Below are 25,590 nucleotides of genomic sequence, written 5' to 3'. Positions count from 1 at the left end.
AGACCTTTTTTCAGGATACCAGTCGAGTAATCGAGTGGAAGTATTAAACACATAAACCAAAAAGTAGCAATAAATGGACTTATTTGCTTCCCGAATTATTTTCGTCAATATTATATTTTTCAAGTTTCTCCCATTTTCTAAAATATGAGTCCACACAGATGCACACACACAATCCCCGTAACCAAGCACACACGAACGCGGGGTTATGCACACAGATCCATATGTGCAAGCAATTTGTCAAATATATTTAGCGCAGAAATACAAGGTATAACTGCTTGAAACACCGCCTGTAACACTATAGTTGGTTGGTTGGTTTGTTGCTTAACGCCGCACTCAGCAATATTTCAGCTATATGATGGCGATCTACAAATAATCGAGTCTGGACCAGACAATCCAGTGATTAATATCATGAGCATCGATCTACGCAATTGGGATCGATGACATGCATCAACCAAGTCAGTGAGCCTGACCACTCGATCCCGTTAGTCGCCTCTTACGACAAGCATAGTTGCCTGGTACGGCAAGCATGGGTTGCTCAAGATCTTATTCTACTCCAAATCTCCACAGAGGAACAAGGGTTAAAAACCTTTATATGCAACAATACTCAGTGGGCAGTTTCGATGGCAACCAGTCACTATTTATTTGGTCGTATAGACCACCTCTTTGGTCTAGTGGTTATTGATGTTAAACTGCGTATCTCAGTGGGCTAGCAACCGAACACAAATTTGCATGCATGTCGTTCAAAATGTGCAATAATTTTGAACGCGACATTAAGCCCCATATCATATGCTGCTTGTGTTTCGCTATATACTTCCACAACTTTGTTCAGGAAGACGATGTGAAAACATCACCAACCAGTGTGCACTGAAGCCATGTCTGAATAGAGGAACATGCGACGGAAACGAAACAGGCTTCAACTGCGGATGCTCAGTTGAGTGGACAGGAGAGAGATGCGAAGAGATGGTTAATTTCTGTGACAGCGCCCCGTGTAACAGAGGGAGGTGTACACCGGACCTCTTGACGGCAACTGGGTTCAAGTGTGATTGTGATTTTGCATGGGTAGGGGAAAGATGCAGCAAAAATGTGGGTAGGTGAAATGTTGTCTTATATGTTAATATGAATGTCTTGAGAGAGTCCCGTGCTGCATTCCAGAATCCAGCAAACAGGCAGAATAGGCGAGTAGGTGGACGCCCTCGACCCGCACTTATACAGGTACACCTGCCGTCTAGAGTGAGTGAGTTGGTTGGGTTTAACGCCACTTTTAACAGTATTCCAGTTATATCACGGCATGTCAGCTTAATGTGGGAGGAAAGCCCGAAGTGATGCAGGTCGAAGATGTTTACTACTTCGAAGAAACCAACGAACATGGGTATGGTGCTGACAAACCTACAAGCCAAATCGGGGTGAACCGGGATTCGAACCCACATTCATAGGTTTCTTGCCTGCCCAAGGGACGCAGCTCTGCACAAAGAATCGCGGCGCCTTAGACGATTGGGCCACCCGTGCCCCACTGCCTTCTAGAGAATTTTGCGAGACTTGAATAATGTCGTACATCAACAGATGTAAACAAGGAAGTGGAGAAGCTCCCCACAGCGGAACACTCAACACTGTGATTGCTATCACGCGAAGGCGTCACGCGCTGGGATGGAGATTAACCATTAACATCTAAGGGAGGTCACTCTTTATCAAGGTCACTACCAAGGTCAATATTATACGAGCGCCTCAATCAATTTACCACTTACTATCATCAGTAACAATATGCGCTGCCACATAACATGAACTATAGATGCAGTCAGATAACAAACAGGTTACATGGGTTTTGGTTTTCCTTCCGGAGAAACAGATGGACTGTGTATCCAGCCATTGAGTCAGATGACTGTGCACATTGTTTGATATGAGGATTGTTGATGAGCATCTGATCCACCCATTGAGACCAAAGTAATGGCATTTCTTGTTCTATCAAAACTAAAATAGAATTTAGGACAAAGAGGATTTCATGGCGATTAATTGTGCTATTTTTGCTAAATCACCTGTTTTTCTTACAATGACTATTTCGTCATCATGAATTATCTAATAATAAAGTAACACATTTGAATGGAAAAAAATAGCCAAAGACTTCATTTTCAATAACTATTTCATACAGGCTTTGGATGTCATTAGAAATATTCCTAAAAACATCATGTTCTTTGTATTCAGACACTGTCAACATCACGCTCCTAGGAGAGATTGATCACACAAACAGAGGTGACCTGACTGATGGCTTGAACAGACTCATCCCAGAACTTGGGGAAATTCCAGGAAAAGTGGATGTCAAGTTTGCCGCAAATACACAGACAGAATGCAAGTGAGTGATAAACAGTGAATGAGTGTATGTGAATGACTGCATGAGTGAGTTGGATATAACGCCACTTTGAACAGTATTCCGGTCATATCATGGCGTGTCAGCGCAATGTGGGAGGAAAGCACAAGTGATGCAGGTTATGGTGCTGACAAATCCGGGCGAACAGGCATTCGAATTCATGATCATAAGCCCTGGCGTATCCCAAGGAAGCAACTCTTCAATGAGAACTGCGGCGCCTTAGACAACTGGGCTACCCGTGCCCCCGAGTGACAAACAGGACGCTGCTGTACAAGAACAACAAATAGGGGCCTACATTGACTTTAGTATTTGAGTATTCCGTCCTGCAATGAATGTCACGATCTCAACTAAGTTTGTTTTGAATATATATTTCAGTTATACTACAACGTACGTACAACTCTATTCATCTTTGGAGAACGGCACCATTCTGGACAGTGCTTCAGTAAATATGATCTTCGAATCCAACCGTGATGAAATCCTCTATGAATATCTGCCTCTTCCTTTGTACCCTCCCCGACAAGAAGAGAAGTCGACGGTGAAGGTATACCACACGATGCCAACAGAGGTTGTTGTCGATGCCTTGATAACGTCTATATAACAAAATGATACAAAAAAAATGCCTTTTGTAAGGACGTATTTTCGTTTGTTTTGTTGTTGTGTGACGCCACACTAAGAAGTATTCCAGCCATAGGCCTGAACTTGTCGAGGCTGGACCAGACAATCCAGGGATTTACGACATGGGCAACAATCAACACACTTGAGATACAATGACCATCAATCAGTCTTGTCACGGATCCTGAACACCCAATCCATTTAGCCGCCTCTTTAAGTAACATTTGAAATCATAAATCAATCTTATTCTCGGGTACACTATTCTTATTTGATATGCAAGTTAATGTCGTAACACTTTCTTTGATTAGATCAGTTCAGATTACTGCAGGTCTATACGTGCGTATTTCAGAGACCACATGTCAGTTGGGACACCGACCAGTATGTGCTGGTCGTTCTACTTCCTTTAGGACTTGTCCTCATGATTGTACTCCCTCTGATGGCTTTCAGCATCTGGAAAAGAAAATCGTAAGTGGTACATGACATACCAATTGATTAACTTATTGCGTTGTACAAAGAGGGGTGTCAATGACGACAGGCATTCTGAAGGCCTTTCTAATCAGACCTCTTAATACAATCGAGCTGATCCCTCAAGACATATCATGCACCGTCCAATTGATCTAGGATTGTTTTGAAAGAATATAGTTTTACATACAAAAGATGGTTGCTCACGATGTTGGATGTCCTGAATACATTGCTCGGCTCCTCCTTTTAGAGATATTTATTTGTAAGCCTGAAACAGTTTTCTGTTTCTGACACGATTCATCAGGCCGCCAACACCCAACACGTGGGACACGGCGAAGGGAAATGTCAACCCATGTAACCAGTAAAGTTTCAAATGTGAAAATATTTTTCTCTTGCATCGTATTGATATTTGCCGATACAGGGAACGCACTTTGGGGTTTTAAAAATGATTTCATAGCTATGTTGTAGATATGTGTAGCCCTGAACTTTATAGACTCGTTAAGCGGGCACATAAAACTTATATGATTTATTACAATGCTCTGGGCACTAATAACATTCGAAAAGAATTAGTTTTTGTTTTATCAAGCATTGAAGTGAACAACTGTTATTTTTCCAATTTCAAGAGACACGTCACAATGTATAGAAGACGAAAACGATCAAATCAACTCATTTGGGATGGATGTGCCACGCAACAGGAACCCAATCAGACCTGGTACAATTACAGGAAGTCTTCAGGGTGCAAGTGTATCTCCAGATGGTAACCCATGTCTTCACTTCCATGACGTAGATGAAGGGGCACTCGACCCACACTGTGATGACACATCAAACATCCACGGAGCAACTGGAGATATGACCCTTGTCCCGTGGAGCCAAGAGGGAGCAAGCGTTTCTCCAGATGACAACGGGCGTCAAGGTGACATAACACCACTCGATACTCACCGCCATGCCACAATACATATCCACAACGGAACTGGAGATATGCACCTTGGACCGCGGAATATACATGGTGCAAGCGTTTCGGAATCTGTCAACACGCATCTTCATGACGAAGCGACACACGAAGCTCGCCATCATGTTGCTGCACATCTGTCTGTTGATGTGCCCCATCTGCGTCAGACCATCAACTATGAACCGTTCGATCGTTGTGAGGAAGTGGATACAGACAGCACTGTCACCGATGACACCGATGTTGAGAACATCTCAGAGGAAGACCCTTATGTCGATGTTGTTGTTTTAAACATGTAGTTTTAGTTGCCCCAGACGATGTATTGTCAACTAATAAGAATAACGAAAGGACATGTGTATCGTTATCAACTGCTGTCAGTGGACTTTCAGTGATCCATTCATATATTTTTTCGCCAGTAATTTGGTCATACACCGAATTTCTGTTATGCTAGACTGGTTATTCTCTCTGAGGTTGAAATTTTATGTATATTTGACACACTTCTCTTTGCTTAATCAGCTCTTAACGTTAATTATAGTTAAAATGAACACTGCGTTTGATGCCATTCTGATATAATATACTATAGATAATGTAAGACATTAAAAGCATCTCTGCCATGAGACTGATGGCAGACTGTAATCCCAACACCGCACTGTCATCGCAACTATCCGAGTGTGTCAGAAGCGGTTGATAGCTCAGTGGTTGAATCATTGACTTGCACGGCGGCTGACCGGGTTCTAATCCCATGATGAGCACACAATATGTAGAATCTATTTGCGTGTGATGTAATGAATGTGGGACACGAAAACATAAACGCAAACCTGGGTCAGTGGGGGTAGTCTGTTGTGAAATTGCCAGCTCGTCACGCCAAAGGCCTTTGTTCGATTTCCCACTTGGGTATAATGATTGATTTGGATGGAATATTGCTTAAGGCGATGTAAAACCCAACTCGCTCCGACCTCACTCAGCCATTGATAAATACTGATAATTTTCTTATATTTACTGATCCAGATAGATATGGAGACTAGTTTGTGAATAGGGATCAATTACATGATGTAAATATCGTATCAGATATATGCAGGTGTGTCTTAATCATTATAGGCTAGCTGCAAGTTCAAGTTTGCAAGGGGCGGTCGGGTAGCCTAGTGGTTAAAGCGTTCGCTCATACTTAATCATCACTCACTCACTCAAGTTTGCAAAAAGAATAATCTCTAAGTTGTGTTTATTCACTGTCAAGTTATTCACGAGACTTGTGCTACTCCACATGTCAACTTTTGAAGAGAGGTTAGGCATGAAACACAAAGCGCATGCAGCGATTACTAGATAAAGAATAACTGATAATACATGCAGACAGTGGTCGTCCATACATGCATTGTAAAGAACTTTATAAGATTTCTATTTCCTTGAATACTATTCTCGAAACAATCGACATTAATACAAATGAGAACTCGCGCTTGTTGACATTAGAGTAGCTGAGTAATCGTTCCAGATAACAAAATGAGATATCTGTAATATGAATGAAATGGCGCCAAACCCAAACCAAGACTTGAGTCAATTTCCCACTTCATGAAAAACACATTGATCAACTATGTGGGGCTTGGTCATTCAATGTGAGGATGGAACTGTTTAAAAAATGTCATAGCTAATATTTTGGCGTAACCACACAAATATTTCTCAATCAATGTATGATATAATAGATTGCCATATCCATACCCATTGAGGTACGGGGAAACGTCACCAATCTTCCATGTTTGTTGTAAAAGCCGACTACAATGAAAACAGGTTCGTTTCAATATGTGAGCAGACCGATTGTATCTCACTGTATCCCTGATAGCGGATTGTTTACATGTCGCCGTGACATTGCTGGCTGCAAAACAACATTGACTAACTTCTCTTTTTCACTGTATTTCCACAACGCAACAGATCCGAAACTAACAGATAAAACATGTAAAACGCCGAGAGCCAGGCCTTTGATACACCTTTTAAGGCAGTTCAGTGACCACTAAAGTCCATAGACTTGATCGAGGACGCATCCATATATATCACTGTAAAAATATCGTTCTTGGAATAAATATACTTATATGCTTAGTCTTTAATTAGCCTTTATAATGTTCAAAGTGGTTACATATGTGCTTCTTGGTAACTAAAACTTCCAAGTCATCTCTGCAGCAGAGTTTATACTTTAGCGATGTCGTTCTATTAAGATGTAACTGTAATGTATAAATAGTAACATATGTGTAGCCTCTTCAGTTTCACTTACGCATTAAAGGCAGTTTATTATATTGATGGCGGACTCATTCTATCATGTTCAATGCTTAGAGTGAACTGTTGCTTTGGCAATCGAAGTGGGATGTAAGGACATATGGGGCTTGTTTCAATTTTAATAAATAATGGGAATATCACATAATTAAAACATTGTGGAAAAGTATTCTTCATCAGTCATGACGTTTTGGGGTTTAACTCCCCTTTGGGCAGTATTTCAGTTATAATATGTGTGAGGAATGCCCGAAGTGATGCAGATATTGTGTAAATTAATCTGTTTTCCATGAAAACCAATGGCTACACCATACCCCATCATCAAACGGTTGGAAGGCGTACCATGGACATGGTCGACACATTTAATGTCTTTGGGATGCTCTTCCTAATATTGGGGGAGGTCGGGTAGCCTCGTGGTTAAAGCGTTCACTCGTCACGCCGAAGACCCAGGTTCGATTCCCGACATGGGTACAATGTGTGAAGCCAATTTCGGTTGTTCCCCCACCGTGATATTGCTGGAATATTGTTTAGCAATAACGCCGTAAAACCATACTCACTCTTAATATTGCGTTTTGTGCCATCATGTTCTACTCCATAAGAGCCAGTTAAAGAGGATCTGGTGATTATATAACGGGTGGCCTGGTTATCAGTGTGTGATTGTTCATGCTGGCTTTTCTGGTACCTAGCTATTTACAGGCCGCCATGATAGAGCTGCCGTATTGCTGAGTGCGGAGTGACACAACACTCACGTAATCAAAAGATGATATGTTACAGTTTTACTTTCATAGCTGTTTTTGTCCACACGCAATTCAGTCAGATCACTTCCACCTTCGGGCGCCATGAATACAATAACACTTCTCAGTGAGGACGCTGTGTTTGTTTAGCGACGCTCTCTTTGTTTGGCGACTGCAGTAAACAGCAACAGGCGACCAGGACATATAAGGTATGGTTCCCAGGGCCAGTATTTACACTTGCTGAGCAAGATATTACTGCACATGCCAAAATGGACTTCATCATGAATTTGAATGAGCTGGAAAAATAGCATGGAATAGCAGGCGTTGCACGGTGCATCCAGACAGATGTGAGTAATGGAAGTTAATATTTACCACAAGTATTTCCTCAAGTTCAATGACACATCGTTGTATCAGAAGGCTGAGGAAGTATTAAACACGGACCCACATTCGCCCTGGTGCGATTTAAGTAAGGATATAGTCACGTGTAATATACGTCACAACATATGTGCGCGCAAACGTATGTAGTCTCCGGTAATCTCTTTGGGTTTAGATATCAGTGGACCGAACAGTGACAGTACATTTGAGACAACCCTCCATCCAGAACAGCTCTGATGATGACTTATGGATATGATGTCTACTTGTAGATATTGGCCGGCACACTGTTTGGGTGTGCTTTTTGCGCTCTGGCTGCTGTTGATTTCGGTAAGTGCTTAAGTCATACTTGCACACTCGTTTTATTGTATATAATTCACATACACGGAGTTTGAAAAACAAATAAGAAAGCTATTCACCTAATGGTGTATTTGTACGGTTTTTATTTCAATCTTCAAAGCAGTGAACCGCCTTAGTTCTAGGTTCTTGTTCGTTGATTTTTCCTTTTTTCGAGACAAGCAGAGTACCGATATAAGACTATTAGTTGACCAGAAGTGACACCTCCTTAAACAAGATAATCTGGTTCGGCTTAACTAGGTTTAACTGTAAACTGATTAAGTGTCCTCTTTCTCGTTACACAAAATGGGATTCAGGTATGCTTAGTTAGTAAAGTTTTTGTTCATCACGCATGAGTTTGGGTTCAATTCCCAACCTGGGTTCAATGTCTGGATACCATTTATGGTGACCTCCCACCACCCGCTGTGATATGGTTGGACATTGCTAAAACCAGCCCCCCTATAGTGATGGATACTTGGGTGATTAATGTATGTATTTTGAAATGAGTATTGGATCTGATATACTTTCAAAATGAAACACAAACGAAGTGTAAAGGTAAAGTGTCATGTCAATCCAAGACTCATCCATTTTTACAAACCCTATTCAACAAACTCAGCTTGGTATGCTTTAAAATGATGTCAATTTTCTACGAGAGATGATGAACGTGTAGCGTTTCTGATCAGAACCCAGGCCTTTGTCATGCCCAGTTAAATCCTCAAAATGTTCCAAACTGAGAGATGCCTACTATATTGACTTTGTGACGCGTGGTGAATCGATGAAAATTCTTAATCATATGTATTTTATTAACAGTTTCCTTTGTGGAGGCAGTTGAAGGTTTTCTTGATATTGGATCATCTTCGAGGCTCTCCCGTCCCCTCTTATATGGCCAGTAAAGTGCAAACTATTATTGCGTCCTCGACATATTAAGTCAATTCCCGAGAGAAAAAATATAACAATCGTAGAAATTACTTAAATGTCAAGGAAACGTGTTGACATCATACCTTTGATCTTGACATTGTGTTTCCTTAAAATAAAGATTAAAGTCCTGTAACGAGCGTTCAATGACTTACATCCTGTTTCAGTACCGTAAACATCGAAACCCTATTTGTCCAGCACCTGGCGGAAGAATAAATCAATCGTGTTTGTCTAAGCAACATACATCCGTACATACGTACATCTAACATGCGTTTACTTTAAAATATGAAATAAAAATTGATAAAAAGGGTGACACTGTACACACTATTGTCTTATTTGTCCCAAATGCGATTGAAAAATCCGAGGAGGAAGAAGGCAAACTGGGCGCCGGCCCGACGTAGAAATTGCTTAGTGCGTTTAAGAACGGGAACCCGTTTTAACCCCACTGAAGTAAATTTCCTCAGTGGCAGATATTGTCGTTTGGGGGACGATTTCGCCTGCCATTTTTTACCGTGTGAACGCTATTGCCGTTTGTTTACTTGCTCTTAAATAGTGGAGAGAAGCATCCGCTGAAGGTGACACCATGTCTGCATGGAGGGCTGTCAGAGTTAACCCTTTCAGCTGAAGATACTTGGTGACAGCGCAGTAGCCAGTTGTGTTCATTTTCATCAACAGAGAATACCTAGCCACTTTGATGCCTGCAGAAATATGCTGCCTGGTTGTGTGTGTGGTTCAACTGCAGCCCGTAACCTTGATATACTTAGTACATGCAATTGAAATATAAGAGTGTACTATACATCCTTCGTAACAAGGCTCAAAACGTTTCAGCCACCCCTGGTAAGTAGAGTCACTGCGTTAGGTTCTGTCGGTGACATTTACCGAAGTAAGGGGAGAAAATATACCCCCACAGCTGAAACGCATAACCATTTTGTGTGGTAAGCAACAAACATTCACTTAGTCATCAGAACACTTGATAAATGATGACAAGGCACAAAGGACACGTGACCAATATGAAGACGAATGTCCAGGTCATGAGAACTCAGAATCTCGCGTGTTCGCCATTAGCGTGAAGTATTGTCTGTCACCTCCTGCTCATGGACGAAGGGATCGCACGGTGGCGAATATTATCTCACTCGGCCGGTGGTGTTGCTGTGTATGGGGTTCAGGATGATCACTGTGCTGCCACTACCAAACCTGTTTGCGGCTAAACCTTTATGGTGACATCGGGCCATCATAAATCTTCCATCTGCTCGATGCAGCATAAATCTCGACTCGTCATACGCTGTTGATGATGTTGTTGCGATCCTGGGCAGCCACGAGGCTATGACTAAGGCTATGCGGGGTATAATGGTGTTCGTGCCGATAAGTCTAACAGATGGTGCCATACTCTGGCTACATCCGCCTGCTTCAGATCGTCCGATGAGGTTGTTCTGGTTTGCACGGTAGGCTGAGGCATGAAAATACCAGCTATTGCAAGAGAATATCACATTGAAAAAAAATAATTAGGTGGAGCGATGTTTCTGCTTGTCCATTTGAGGTGACATAATCGCGTTACCATTAGCTTTCCGCTTTTAACTTTACATACAAGACAGGATATGATACTTATAATCAAAATGTGCATAAATGTATTCTTTCTATGTACGATATGTATATATATTATCTGATAGTTTGAGAATAGTTTATGGAGGAAGAACGAATGTGCAATAGAACACGCCGACCATTTCACCTTCCGTGATAATTTCTTTATGGTCGTTTGCAAATTGTGAACATAGATTTGTTCATCAACGCATGTACACTAGTCCTTTTAGTAAACTTTTGGGATAAGACATTTAGGCAAGAAGTAGGCATCCCAATGCGCACCAATTGTGGTCACCTTCTTGTGGATTTGTTTCTTTATGCATATGAATCGGCATTTCTGATCGGATTGGCAAAGTCAAAACAAGGTAATGTGGCCAAGAAGTTAACTTAAGCATCAGGTATATCGATGATCCTTATCGTTCAGTAACCATCAAATAGCCAATCCCCTTCCACTGATATACCCACCTGAACTACGAATGAAGGAGACCAGTGCATACTCTTTCTACCCAAATTTAAAAAAGAGCATCATGCGACTCTTGAACGGTGTGTTTGATGAAGTTTACAACATTCAAGACCTTGGTGAAGCTTTCAAAAAGCTTTATGGTGGACATGTGGAGGTCCTTTCCAAATTTGACGCATAAGTGACAGAAATGATGTCCGATGCAATTGCACATTTTGACTTGTACCAGATGTTCCCGTGTTTTTTCAGGCGAACAACTGACTTGCCTTTGCATGTGTTTGCCACCGATGGGGCAGGATACGCTCACCTTTTCACGAACACCTGGTTTCATCACTGTTCGATAGTGATTCATGAACACATGATCATGATATAGTCGGAATCGTACAATCGACTCTGCTTTATGCAGAGATTTCTATTGGATATAGTGAATACTGACGGCAAACTTTTTCTCACGTGACTTTGAAAGGCTTATCCCTGGCTTCCGGTGGATATCACAAGCCTTTCAAAGTCACGTGAGAAAAAACGGGATCTCGTCCTTGATTCTCTGAGCGAAGAAGAACAGACAAGTATATTAAGTGTGTAAAACAGTTTACTCCACAATAAAAATAAAACGTCTTGGTCGTGGAAATGTGTCACACCGGTCAATCTGATCATCAGGTCATGCACCAGAGTTCCGAGTCACAAAGTCAATTTGTAAACTTGAACACAGCTGTGGTCCACCCATACACACATGTATCATGATCCTGTTGAAAGAACAACCAGAACAGCAATAGGTACCATTATCCCCTTGAAAAAACTAGAACAGGAACAGGTACCATGACCCCCTTGAAAGAACACGTTTAGACCTTATTTCAGTTTACGAAATAAAATGTACACACATCTGTCTCTATCATTAAGGTATATTGATATATACAAGATCTCTGCATCAATACCCTTGGGTTGTGTGGAAATACCCCCAATATCCCATGTCAGGGTAGTTACAATGTGTGACCAGGTCGATTGTATGTCACTGTACCCCAGACACTGGATTGTTTACAGTCACCGTGATATTGCTGGCCTTAAAACAACTGTTACATTAACTAACTTTTTCACTCTATTTCTTCAATATGATGGACTACTAGTAGCTAACAGACGAAACAAGTGAAACTCACTGTCAGTCACAGCAGCTAAAAGGCAGATACTTGTGGATGCGATCATTAGATACATCAGTCGGCGTTATAAGGACGTCGCGTTTGCTACCGGATCTGCACCCGGTAACTGTAGCACGCATATAAGTTTTAAAGGGATATGAAGACAAGGGGAAGACGTGACTGAGTGACTTTACTTCTCTGCCTGTTGACTATCAGGGTAGGTGTTTAATACATCTACTGAAGCCGACCAATGACCGCAATTGTCCACAGACAAGATAGAGGACGTACCCATATATCATACAGTATTCTGAGGATAAATTTACTTAGCCTCTTCAATGTTCTGCATGGAGTCATATGCACTTTTTGGTAATCAAACCTATTAGTTCCTCTCTTTATACTTAAACAATGTACGAGGTCGTTCTATTTGTGCCTTGTAATTTATACATAACTGTAATGTATACAATATTAACATATGTGGAACCTTTTCAGTTTTATGGCGCATAAACGAAAGTAAGTTTATTATAGTTTTAGAAGACTCATGTTCTATAGATCAGAGTGAACAGTTTCTTTGTCAATCACAGAGGGATTAACAGATGACAAAGGTGGATATATCGCGATGGCCGTTGGCAAATATGGAAGATAATATTGACCCGGCGGCTGATGGCTGAGTTGAACACCACTTAGAGCAGTCCTTTAGTTATAACACGGCGCTTCAGCTTAATGTGTGAGGAATGGTGTGTGAGGAAGTGATGCAGATCTTGTCTTGTGTACATTCATTGACAATATCTTTTCTTTTCATGACGATAAATAACTACATCTTACCCCACCGTCAGACGAGCAAAATGTGCACCAATGATATTGACTTCCTCATAATTATATATTTTCTACCCGATAAGGGCAGATTACAGCCTTTAACATTCACGTTGGTCTGCTAGTCCGCTAGGACAAGACTAAGAAATTGTGATGAGGACAAGTGTATATTCATTGCTGTTAGTTCTCGCTAACATTTGATGATTTTATTCTGATTATATAATTCTCAGTGCTTTACTGACAGAAACTATAAACATATGTAGCTCTACAAGGAACAATATTAAATTATGTATGTCCGTGGTTCAAGGAAGGGCATTGTCGTTGTTGTGCTGTGTCCTTCTCATAACCTTTCGAAACATTACAATATCCGCCATGGAGGGGGTACTCAGATGGAGCTGAGCCCCAGGCCAAGAATCCTAAACAATCGAACAGAAATAGTAGTCTACCACTTTATTGCCTATTTTGTGTTTGCTTATAGAATGTGTACATATCATCGTAACCAGAAGTGTTCAGTGTCTTTCTGGCATTAAACTTTCAAATCTATCGCACAAACTCAGAATACCGCTTTAATAGCATGATGGGCGTTTTCATATTTTCAAGCACTGATTGGTTGATCAATGCATTGACTCATCTGACAGTTCCACACGTTAAAACTAACTAGGGATATACCAAGTGCTGTGCGGGATTGTTTTAAGCCTAAGTAATGCATGTGTGTTTAATTCACCAACTACAAAAAACAAAATGTGAGCATGTTTTAATCTTGATAAAATAGTAGTTTCATGTTTCCCTTTTGTCATGGTTTAGCAAGACTAGCTACTAACTCTGATGACTAGGGAGATAAGGTTTCAAACTTGAGTGGTGTAAAAGACGTCCCTACATGCAATAAACCAGAAGTTGGTATCCATAAAGTTGTACGTTTTCTTACTTACTCACCAACTTCTAGAATATCAATTAAACAGTAAGGTTTCCACCAATCCTCTGGACAATTCTCATACAAATGTATTTCTTAGGCTGCGACTAACGAGGATCTGGTGATAATACCTTCTGTGACCTGGTCATCAGTGTGTGATCGTTTCCCTCATGCTATCTATCACTGGTTTGTCTCATCCATGCCGCCGTGATGTAGTCGGAATGTTACTGACAGTAGAGTGACACACCACTCACAAAAACACTCTTTCCATAGCTGCCGCAACCGTATCCCTGTGCTGTTCCCTATAAACGATTTTGATATTGACTTGTCACTACACAGAACTTCGGACTGTCCCATAGTGATTTCCTAAAAGGTCCCCGCACTGTATATGCTTCAGTTAAGTGCATGCATCGTCATCTAACGACAAATGAATCATGATTCACTTCTTAAGACACTGGCTTTCAAATACTAGGACTTATATTTTAGATCGAATAACAAGATATTTACTTTTCGAGTTGTAAACCGGACTGAAAAATATTTTTTATCCTCAATTGAGTGAATGACTCAGGAGATAGACCTCCAGTGATTTGAAGTTTGAGGTCGTTCATTGTAGAATCGATACCTCGATAGATGTACTGGGAATGAACATGTTTTTACAATGTTATTGTCAATAGAATCACCCTGATGTGTGGCTGAATGCCTCCGTATTTTAGGCCTAGCTGCAGACGAGATGGAGATGGTGATGAATATTAGTCACTAAAAGATTAGTAGTTACCAATATTTGTCATGAATTTTTTTATGGATTATCAGCTTGATGTTCGAAACAAACCTAAATTGATGCAGGCCTCAAACGTTTACCACTTAAAATGAAACTAATGAGCACGGATATGGTGCTGACAAAAAATGGGTACATATCATGGCGAGTATTGGATTCGAAACCAGGATCACAAGATTTTGACATGATGACGGAACGTTGCACAGCGTATTGCGCTGCCTTAAACGTTTTGGCCACCCCAGGAACCATGCCTCCTATTGACCAAGCAAGCTATCAGATATAAGCTGATATAATAAATCACCTCAGTTCATATGAAAGAGCTCGTTTGGAAGTGTCATGAGGTAAGACCGTATGAAACATAGTGCCTGTGAGAATAAAATATGTATGGGTATGGAAATATTTCCTACAGCATTAAAAACTGGACTTAGTAGATTAAATATAACACTTACGTACCAGGTTGCATTCTAATCGTTATCAAAACTTATTTGCATCATAAACTTGCCTTGTATGACTAAACGCAAGTATGGATAAACACAACATTGTTCCATAGGGAAACGTGTCATGACCAACAGTAAACAATCTAACATATTTAAGAAAAGGCGAGTACCCGTTACTAAAAATAGATTTTCGATTTACGATGTATGTGGATTGAACACAATCATTTTGAATGGTAAATTTCTTTGGAGGCAATGAAACTGAAAGAAATTCGAACTTCATTTGACATTCTTCATGTCAACGTTATTATATCATATTCAAGATGATATTACTTTCTACTATATACAAATGTCTGAATCGTTTATTCATACCTTAACAGCATGTGAAGACTGACGGCAAACTGGACATTCGGTTCATCAGTTACTGGTCAGATGGGAAAGAAATCAGCGGGGATTGTTGTGACAATGAGCTCCCCATTTGGTGCAATAATAAATGTGACCCAAAGTTTACCCTGCGCATTGACGGGTAAGTACCCTGGAATGAGTGGACAGTGTTGTGGCAGTGAAGCTCGTACTTTGTGTATTGTTAAATGTGAGCCAATGTTTATCTTGTGTAATGATTGGTAGGTACTTTTTTATATATTTATTAACAAACTATACGAGTTAGACATGTTCTTTTTGGGACAGTTTTCTATTTGTAGGCTATCGTATCTCGTGTAAATAAATGACCCGGACCTCTGTTGCCATTAATACATCAGGTTAAGTACATCACACAAAGGTTATTTTAATGTTGTCTTTCTGATTCTTCCTAGTTTAGGTATTTTCTTGCTCGTGTTGAGATACCACCGTGTATTAGTAATAGAGGGGGCGACGCGATTATAGATTAGGCTCAATGTCTGCCAGCGTCATTGTACATATTTACAAGAAAGACAATACAAGTATCAAGTGAATGTTTAAGTAATAAGAGGGCACGGGTGTCCCAGTCAGCTACGGCGCCGCAATTCGCTGTGCAGAGTTGCGTTCCTTGGGCACACCAGAAACCTATGATTGTGGGTTCGAATCCCGGTTCGCCCCGATTATGTTTCTAGGTTTGTCAGCACCATATCCATGCTCGTGGGTTTCCTATGAACTAAAATTTGATCCTACTCTGCGTTGATTGGCTGCTGACTTTGTGGGCATGTCAAGTTATGTGCATAAATTAAACAATCACCTGATTCATGTCACGTCACAGTATGCTTTTCCTACACCTAGAATGTATATCAATCTCGTCATTTTTGTCTGCTTTGATATAAACAAGTGTTTTTGGTTAAACTCTTGTATGTTTTCGTTATCGAATTTAAATATACGCATTGACTGTGTATTTTTGTCTGTTAATGAATCGAAAAACCGATGTGCTAACTGTATGAATCAATCCTTAAGTGCATTTGACTTTATTTAGTAAAATAATATGGTGAGTTTAGGCCTTTGGTTTACAATGTGTAGGAGGGGAAAATGACGTGTTTTTAATGTTAAGTTATGTTACCTGTAGATTTGACAGCATCAGACAACAATATTATGTTATTCCAGGCCAGACGGAGCGCACTCCTCTCTTTACAAGAGGACCACAAACAACATAGATAACCATAACACGATCCACTTTGGAAGCAGCATTCTAGGAATAGCGAATCCTATCATCATACCTGTGTCCAAAGCAGTACCGGTAGGAATGTCACCTAAATTTAAATTACACTCCATGGTAAAATACACTTATGTCAGATTTTATTGTAAATCTTTAAGCCACATATAAGAATCCTTAACTGCTCTGTGAATGTTGATAATAAAACTAACAGACACAGGTCTTGCAATGCCATGTCATAGATTAGACTCAATGTCTGCAAGCGTCATTGAACATATTCAGAAGAAAGAAAATACATGTATCAAGTGAATGATTAAGTAATATGGGGACACCGGTGGCCCAGTCGTCTAAGGTGCCGCAATTCGCTGTGTAGAGTTACGTCCCTTGGGTACGCCAGAAACCTATGATTGTGGTTTCAAATCCCTGTTCGCCCCAATTATGTTTCTAGTTTTGTCGGCACCATACCTGTGCTCACCGAAGTGGTAAATGTCTGAGATCTGCATTACTTCGGGCTTTCCTCCCACATTAAGCTGACACGCCGTGATATAACTGGAACACTGTTAAAAGCGGTGTTAAACACAACTCACTCACTCATTAAGTAATAACACATATTTTTGAGCTAAGCTGGAATATTGCTGTCTGTAGTGTTAAGCAACAAACTAAGCATATACATGTTGTTTTCTCCAGTCCTCAATACAAATAAGGGTGCAGGTGTATGACCATGATGACGTCCCCTATGACGACCTCATGGACGAACTCTCCAAGCGGATCAACATCCGGGCCGCTGCTACAGAACAGACAGCCGTGTACACCCCATACACAGTGCGGGGAAGAACAAAGTGAGTCAGACTAAGACATAACTGGGATGATACAATAGAATTAGGTTGGGGGCCAGAACAAAACTTTGAACAGAGCGAATAATTTGCGATGTTGTCTATTCTATGGATACCATTGGGGTTTTGAATGATGGTCGGTCTAGCATCAGCATAATGTTGATCTGACTGATGCATCTAAACCTCAGGGCCATTTGATTAGCACCTCAGGTTTGTTTATAACGATGTTTGGCTCATGTTACAACATAAAGAGGCTAGTCATTCGCACAGTGGTGACTCTGTTACAGAAGCAGTTTTAACCTTGACTGTTTAGTGACACAGATTCTTTGATGGTGTAGGTCGATTGTTACAAAGAAAATGATGATGTGAATGAGAAACGCTTGTGTCCGAAATATTTCAGTCGAGTTGCTGGTGCAATAAACATTGAAATGGTGTCTGCTCTGAGGGATGTTGATGGAATGCGTGGGTTGTTTCAGACGTTACCTGCACCAGGTGAATCCAAATGAAGCTGTTAAGTGTAGTTGCACACCACTCTATCTCTAGTACGACAGGACACAGGTTCACCCACGACCTCTTCCGAGTTGCCGTCATTAATTTGTCATCATTTATTTCGATTATTTTCTGAATTATTCAACTGACCTCCCCTTACCATAACCAGGTTGTGGAACAATATTGCATTACACCTTTCGACCATTAACTCATAGCTGATTGTATAGAACCCGACTGTTTCATATTCAATTTGTTTCCTTTTTTATAAACAAATTGAAGCAATTGTGGCAGTGGTTATACGACGAGGCACCTAAATCAAAGTGCTTTCATATGAATTTGCACAGCAAGATGAGAGACAAATATGACAAGCGGAAATGTTTGGTTTGAATTATAATTTCAGGTTACAGATTCAGGTCCGTGCCTACTGCGACCCGGACTGGTATGGGACAGTGTGTGAGACATATTGCAAGGCCCCTCCTGACCAGAGTCACTACACGTGCCACGCCCACACAGGAGCAAAAGTGTGCTTTGAAGGTATGTTCAGAAGGTTGATGTCAGTGTTGTGTTTGTTACTGCATAATACATTCAATTTCAAAAGAAACTGTGATTGTGTTGGTCTTGTATTACGACCCTTTCGCAGGTTTCAACGTAAGCGGTCTCAACGTACAGTAAACTACGTTTATCCCGGCCATTTGCGGCAGGCTTTAGTTTAAACGCTTATACCGAACATAACATATTGGTCCCTTTGAGTTCGTTATAACTGTAGTTAACTGTATATTGAGACCCTGTTTTCCGTCCGCTCGGATTAGTTCATTCAGGATTAATGATTCATGGGGATGGAGTAAAATCCATGTCCATATTTAGACATTATCTTACACTGATCATAAAGTGGTTTTCGGATCTTACGGTGTCCGGATTGACAGGGCATCGCCAAGTGAAGCTTCATTTCAATCATAAAATTGCAGGTTGGGAGGGCGATAACTGCGATCAGGATATTGATGAATGCACAGAAATTAACATGTGTCAACATGGAGGCAGTTGTACAAATACACCCGGAAGGTTTGAGTGCAGTTGTATCGAGGGGATCAAAGGTGAGTAGAGTTTACCTTTATTCTACATTTGGATTCCCAAGAGGATCAGGCCACATAGCATGTCATTTTGCGACCGTATGCTTACATTATGTGAAAAACTCTTGTCCCCCTCAATGGTATTGCAGAAATACATAGTTTCTACAACGGCCTTAAACTCTCTATATGCATACTCCCCAACCCCCTCACCCACACAATCTCCCCTATAAACATACGTTTTTAAGAATTCCAGTCAAGTAATCGAGTGGAAGCATTAAACACATAATACAAAAGTAACAATAAATGGACTAATTTGCTAACACGTAAATTGCTTCCCGAATTATTTCCGTTTATACTTCACCTAATAAGTCCACACACAAACCAAGCACACACAAACGCGAGCTGATGCACACAGATCCATATGTGCAAGCAATATGTCAAATATATTTAGTGTAGCAATACAAGGTATAACTGCTTGAAACACTGACTGTTACTCTACAGAGGAAGAAGGGCTAAAAACCTTTAAATGCAACACTACTCGGTGGGTAGTATCGATGGCAAGCAGTCTCTATTTATTAGGTCGTTCAGACGGCCTGTGTGGTTTAGTGGTAGAGCGTCCGCCCTGATTGTGGAAGGATGGGGGAGGCAGTTTCGATCCGCGTCATACCAGACTTGTTCTTACCGCTTGGCATAAAGGTACTAAAACAAGGACTGGTCGGCTCGAAATCAGTATACTTTGTCTGATTTGGTACACACGCACGCACACACACCTGCATGCATGTCGCTCTATAAGTGCAATAATTTACAAAGCGACGTTAAGCCCCATTTCACCACACCTCACCTATTTGGTCGCATGAATTATATAATATTCAGGAAAACGATGTGAAATCATCACAAACCAGTGTGCACTGAAGCCATGTCAGAATGGAGGAACATGTGACGGAAACGAAACGGACTTCAACTGCGCATGCTCAGTGGAGTTGAGTGGAGAGAAATGCGAAGAGATGATTAATTTCTGTGACAGCGCCCCCTGTAACAGAGGGAATTGTACACCGGACCGATGGACGGCAACTGGGTTCAAGTGTGATTGTGATTTTGCATGGGTGGGGAAAAGATGCAGCCAAAATGTGGGTAGGTGAAATGTTTTCTTATATGTTAATATAATTAAATTTTCGTTGTGTTCATGGAAATTCCTGCATTCTGATTAGCTGAATTGGTCACGTGTTATTGCATTCATTTCCCAATGAATGTAAAAAATCAAGCCACGCCCACCGCTGCGCACTACTTTTATTACTGTGGAATGTCGAGGAATCCCAATATTACAGTCGAGGGAATTCCCTTTCTGCTCACGTGTATCGTCATGCACAGGACATTTAGCGACTTTCATGCATATTCATTGTCCAAATTACCCTTTGAAACCGAAGGCCGAGAATGAATGAAAAAGCAAACGTGCAGGCTCGCTCGCCAGTTTTTTTTCCCGCTCGCCTCGGTTCAACTTTCTTGTCTTCGCGTTTCATTTCTAACTAGCATTTCTCCTGTTTTACCGTAATCAGAGAAGTAATGTTTGAATCACGCAGTAAATGACCATGTTATTTGAAACAGCCGCCTTCTCTCTGACATATTTCTTCCGGTTCGTTACAGTCTGACTGTTGCAAGTCTTTTCGCCTCTTGCCTTAATTGACAGGTCAAATGAACATTGTTTTAATCCCACTCTCCGTTGATTGGCTACTGACTATGTAGGCGTGTCAAGTTATGTGCATAAATTAAACGATCACCTGATTCATGTCACGCCACTGTATGTATTCCTACACCTGGAATGTTCATCAATGCCGTCATTTTTGTCTGTTTTGATCTATGCAACTGTTTGGGGTTAAACTATTGTAGATAAAACATGTTTTACGTTGTCGAATTTAATTATAAGCATTGACTGTGTATTTTTTTCGGTTCATTGAGGTATGAATCGAAAAACCGATGTGCAAACTTTTGTAAGAATCCGCTACGCGGATTCATACAGTTTGCACATCGGTTTTTCGATTCATACCTCAATGAACCAAAAAAAATACACAGTCAATCCTTAAATGAATGTCTTGAATGAGTCCCGTGCTGCATTCTTGAATCCAGCAAACAGGCAGAATAGTCTGTGTTTTCCGATAGGCAAGTAGGTGGACGCCCTCGTCTCGCACGTATACAGGTACAACTGCCTTCAAGAGAATTCGCGAGATTCGAAGAGACTTGAATGATGTGGTACAACAACAATTGTAAACAAGGAAGTAGATAAGCTCCCCACAGCGAAGCTCTCAACACTTGGATGGCAGGGAATGCGTCACGCCCTGGGGTGGAGATTGACCATTTCCATCCAAGGGAGGTCTCTCTTTATCAAGGTCACTACTAAGGTCAATATTTTAAGAGAGCTTCAATCAATGTAACTATCGATGCCGTCAGACAACACACAGGTTACATGGTTTTTGATTTTCCTTCTGGACAGTGTATCCAGCCAACGTATTGAGTCAGATGACTGTGTACATTGTTTGATATCACGGTTGTTGATGAGCATCTGATCCACCCATTGAGACCAAAGTAAAGGCATTTCTTGTTCTATCAAAACTAAATTGGAAATAGGATTTCATGGCGATTAATTATGCTATTTTTGCTAAAACACATGTTTTTCTTATAATGACTATTTCGTCATCATGAATTATCTAATAATAAAGTAACACATTTGAATGGAAAAAATGGCCAAAGACTTCATTTTTAATAATTATTTCATACAGGCTTTGGATGTCATTAGAATTATTCCTAAAACCTCATGTTTTTTGTATTCAGACACTGTCAACATCACGCTCCTGGGAGATATTGATCACACAAACAGAGGTGACCTGAGTGATGGCTTGAACAGACTCATTGCAGAACTTGGGGAAATTCCAGGAAAAGTGGATGTCAAGTTTGCCGCAAATACACAGACAGAATGCAAGTGAGTGATAAGCAGTGAATGGGTGTATGTGAATGATTGCGTGAGTGAGTTGGATATAACGCGACTTTGAACAGTATTCCGGTTATATCATGGCTTGTCAGCGCAATGTGGAAGGAAAGCACAAGTGATGCAGGTTATGGTGCTGACAAATGATCATAGGTCCTGGCGTACCCCACAGAAGCAACCCTTCAATGAGAACTGCGGTGCCTTAGACATATGGGCTTCCCGTGCCTCCGAGTGACAAACGGGATGCTGCTATACCAGAACGACAAATAGGGGCCCACTTTGACTTTAGAAATTGAATGAATGTCACGATCTCGACACATTTTTTTTAAACATTAATTTCAGTTATACTACAACGTACGTACAACTCTATTCAGCTTTGGAGAACGGCGCCTTTCTGGACAGTGCTTCAGTAAATACGATCTTCGAATCCAACCGTGATGAAGTCCTCAATGAATATTTGCCTCTTCCGTTGTACCCTCCCCGACAGGAAGAGAAGTCGACGGTGAAGATAAACCACACGATGCCAACAGAGGTTGTTGTCGATGCCTTGTTAACGTATATATAACAAAATATTACAAAATGTATTGCCTTTTGTAAGGACGTATTTTCGTTTGTTTCTTTGTTGTGTGACGCCACACTAAGAGGTATTCCAGCCATAGGTCTGAACTGGTCGAGGCTGGACAAGACAATCCAGTGATTTACGACATGGGCAACAATCATCACACTTGAGATACAATGACCATCAATCAGTCTTGTCACAGATCCTGAACACCAGATCCATTTAGCCGCCTCTTAAAATAACAATTGAGATCATAACTCATTTTTGTTCTCGCGTTCACTATTCTAATTATATATGCAAGTTTATGTCGTAACACTTTCTTTGATTAGATCAGTTCAAATTACTGCAGGTCAATACGTGCGTGTTTCAGAGACCACATGACAGTTTGGTCACCAACCAGTATGTGCTGGTAGTTCTACTTCCTTTAGGACTTGTCCTAATGACTGTACTCCTTCTGGCTGCTTTAGGCATCTGGAAAAGAAAATCGTAAGTGGTACATGACATACCAATTGATTAACATATTGCGTTGTACAAAGAGAGGTGTCAATGACGACAGGCATTTTGAAGACCTTTCGAATCAGACCTCTTAATACAATCGAACTGATCCCTCAAGACATATATTATGCACCGTCCATTTGAACTAGCATTGTTTTGAAGAAACTAATTTGTTCCAGAAATTACTGGGAAAAATATAGTTTAATCTTAGGTTTTACACACATAAAAGATGCTAGATGTCCCCAGGAGATTGTTAACTCCATTCAGAGGAAGCAGTGACTGAAACAGTATATTGTCGCTAACCAAATTTCCAGGTCACAACACCCAACACGAGGGGCAGGGTGAGAAAAACGTATTCACATTGTACTGATATATGTCTATGCAGGGAGCGTGCAGTGGCGTTATCAATAATGATTCCGTACAGCAATGTTATAGCCACATGTACTGAACTGTTTAGACTGGTCCAGCGGACAATAAAACTTTGATATCTAAATGATTTATTACAATCCACTGAGAAGTAATAACATTCGAATATAATTCTTTTTTATTAAGCATTGAAGTCAACAACTGTCATTTATTCGATTTTCAAGGGACAAGTCGCAATGCACAGACGACGACAACGATCAAATCAACTCATTTGAGATGGATGTGCCATGTAGCAGGAACCCAGACACAGCCGGTACCATTACAGGGGATCTTCAGGATGCAAGTGTATCTCCAGATGGTTACACACGTCTCCTCTTCCATGACGTAGATGAAGGGACACTGGACACACACAGTGATGACACATCCAACATCCACCGGGCAAGAGATATGACCCTTGACCCGTGGATCCAAGAGGGAGCAAGGGTTTCTCCAGATGACAACGCTCGTCTTGGTGACGTAGCAACACTCGATACTCGCTGTCGTGTCACATCATACATCGAACCAGTAACAGGAGATATGACCCTTGACCCGTGTAGCCAAGAGGGAGCAATCGTTTCTCCAGATGACAACGCTCGTCTTGGTGACGTAGCAACACTCGATACTCGCCGTCATGTCACATCATACATCGAACCAGTAACAGGAGATATGACCCTTGACCCGTGTAGCCAAGAGGGAGCAATCGTTTCTCCAGATGACAACGCGCGCCTTGGTGACGCAGCAACACTCGATACTCGCCGTCGTGTCACATCATACATCGAACCAGTAACAGGAGATATGACCCTTGACCCGTGTAGCCAAGAGGGAGCAAGCGTTTCTCCAGATGACAACGCTCGTCTTGGTGACGTAGCAACACTCGATACTCGCTGTCATGTCACATCACACATCCAACCAGTAACTGGAGATATGACTCTTGACCCGTGTAGCCAAGAGGGAGCAAGCCTTTCTCCAGATGACAACGCGTGTCATGGGGACGCGGCAACACTCGATAGTGTCCACCTTGTTGCATCATATATCCATCAAATTATTGAAGATATGACCCGTGACCCTTGCAGTCTACAGGGTGCAAGCGATATAACCATTGACCCGTGCCATCTACAGGATGAGGAAGAGGATGAGTATACTGTCATCGATGACAACGATGTTGAAAACATCTCACAGGAAGACCCTTATGAAAAGATCGAGTTTTAGTCGTCCTAGATTATGTATTGATCAAGCAGTAAGGTAATGAATGTACTCGATACACGACTCTTTGCGTGTGTACCTGGTACAAGAGTTAACAAGAGTTTGATGTCATTCTGATATGATATAATATACATATAGGAGATTTACAGTAAACTATAAATATGGGATTAAAAAAATTATTGTGCATATTAAAACAAGTGTCATCCAGGCAATATTTCTGACACAAAACTTTAGAACCTATTCGTATTCCGGAAACTATCGAGAGTTGATAAGCACAGTTATCACGTGACGTGACGTCATAGTGGAGAATTGATGTGCAGACGATCTCGTTTTCTGGCATCACCTGACAATGCCGTCGATGAAAACGCTAAATGACGTTATACATATTCGCCCATATCGATTTGAACCAGCAGTTGTCTTAACAGCAGCGAGGACAGCGAGGAAGATCTACTGAACGAAGACATCAGTCTGATGTCAATACCGAAAGACTGGGGAACACAATCTGGTGCCAAACGCTATCCTGACATTTCTTAATAAAATGGATGTTTATCAATAAAACATAATTCGTGAGGCATTATTCTTGTGTAAAATATGCAAGATGTAGATTGAAGCTTAGCATTGTCAAAACATTATTAATTGTCTTGTCTTCATGCCAAACAATTAGCATAGGGCTATTTAAGCATAATCTGTTTTCATTACAAATGAATGTTATGTATTAAAAGTGTATTGTCAAGCGGTGGTTGGTACATTTAATACTGCCGCGTAAACAGTTATGATAATATGTACTTCAGTGGTCAATAGAGGGATAAGAGATGCTGGCATTTAGCTTACTGCATGCATAGTGACTCTACTCGTCTTGTC

At 41.0% G+C, this 25,590-nt stretch overlaps 2 protein-coding genes across 2 annotated transcripts in view; both read left to right on the top strand.

Annotated features, from left to right (window-relative positions):
* The window catches only part of LOC139446591 (uncharacterized), a 31,292-nt gene extending 26,614 nt beyond the window's left edge, over nucleotides 1-4,678 (top strand). Inside the window, exons 16-17 of the mRNA XM_071227878.1 lie at nucleotides 2,197-2,344; nucleotides 4,057-4,678. Of these exons, the coding sequence (XP_071083979.1) occupies nucleotides 2,197-2,344; nucleotides 4,057-4,678 (770 nt within the window). The remainder of the gene's footprint in view (nucleotides 1-2,196; nucleotides 2,345-4,056) is intronic.
* On the top strand, nucleotides 2,329-24,735 carry LOC139444686 (uncharacterized). The gene is made up of 13 exons (XM_071225618.1): nucleotides 2,329-2,344; nucleotides 7,917-8,068; nucleotides 15,467-15,612; nucleotides 16,653-16,785; nucleotides 17,389-17,540; nucleotides 18,424-18,557; nucleotides 18,989-19,114; nucleotides 19,964-20,221; nucleotides 21,914-22,061; nucleotides 22,410-22,599; nucleotides 22,997-23,112; nucleotides 23,712-24,222; nucleotides 24,646-24,735. Exons 2-13 carry the CDS (start codon nucleotides 7,988-7,990, stop codon nucleotides 24,733-24,735), a joined length of 2,085 nt encoding a protein of 694 aa, XP_071081719.1. The 5' UTR covers nucleotides 2,329-2,344; nucleotides 7,917-7,987.
* The last annotated feature ends 855 nt before the right edge of the window (nucleotides 24,736-25,590 follow it).

The sequence above is a fragment of the Haliotis cracherodii genome, unplaced genomic scaffold (genome assembly GCF_022045235.1).
Source record: "Haliotis cracherodii isolate W230 unplaced genomic scaffold, xgHalCrac1.p SCAF_6, whole genome shotgun sequence".
NCBI lineage: Eukaryota > Metazoa > Mollusca > Gastropoda > Lepetellida > Haliotidae > Haliotis > Haliotis cracherodii.
This window is presented reverse-complemented; position numbering and strand designations above follow the sequence as displayed.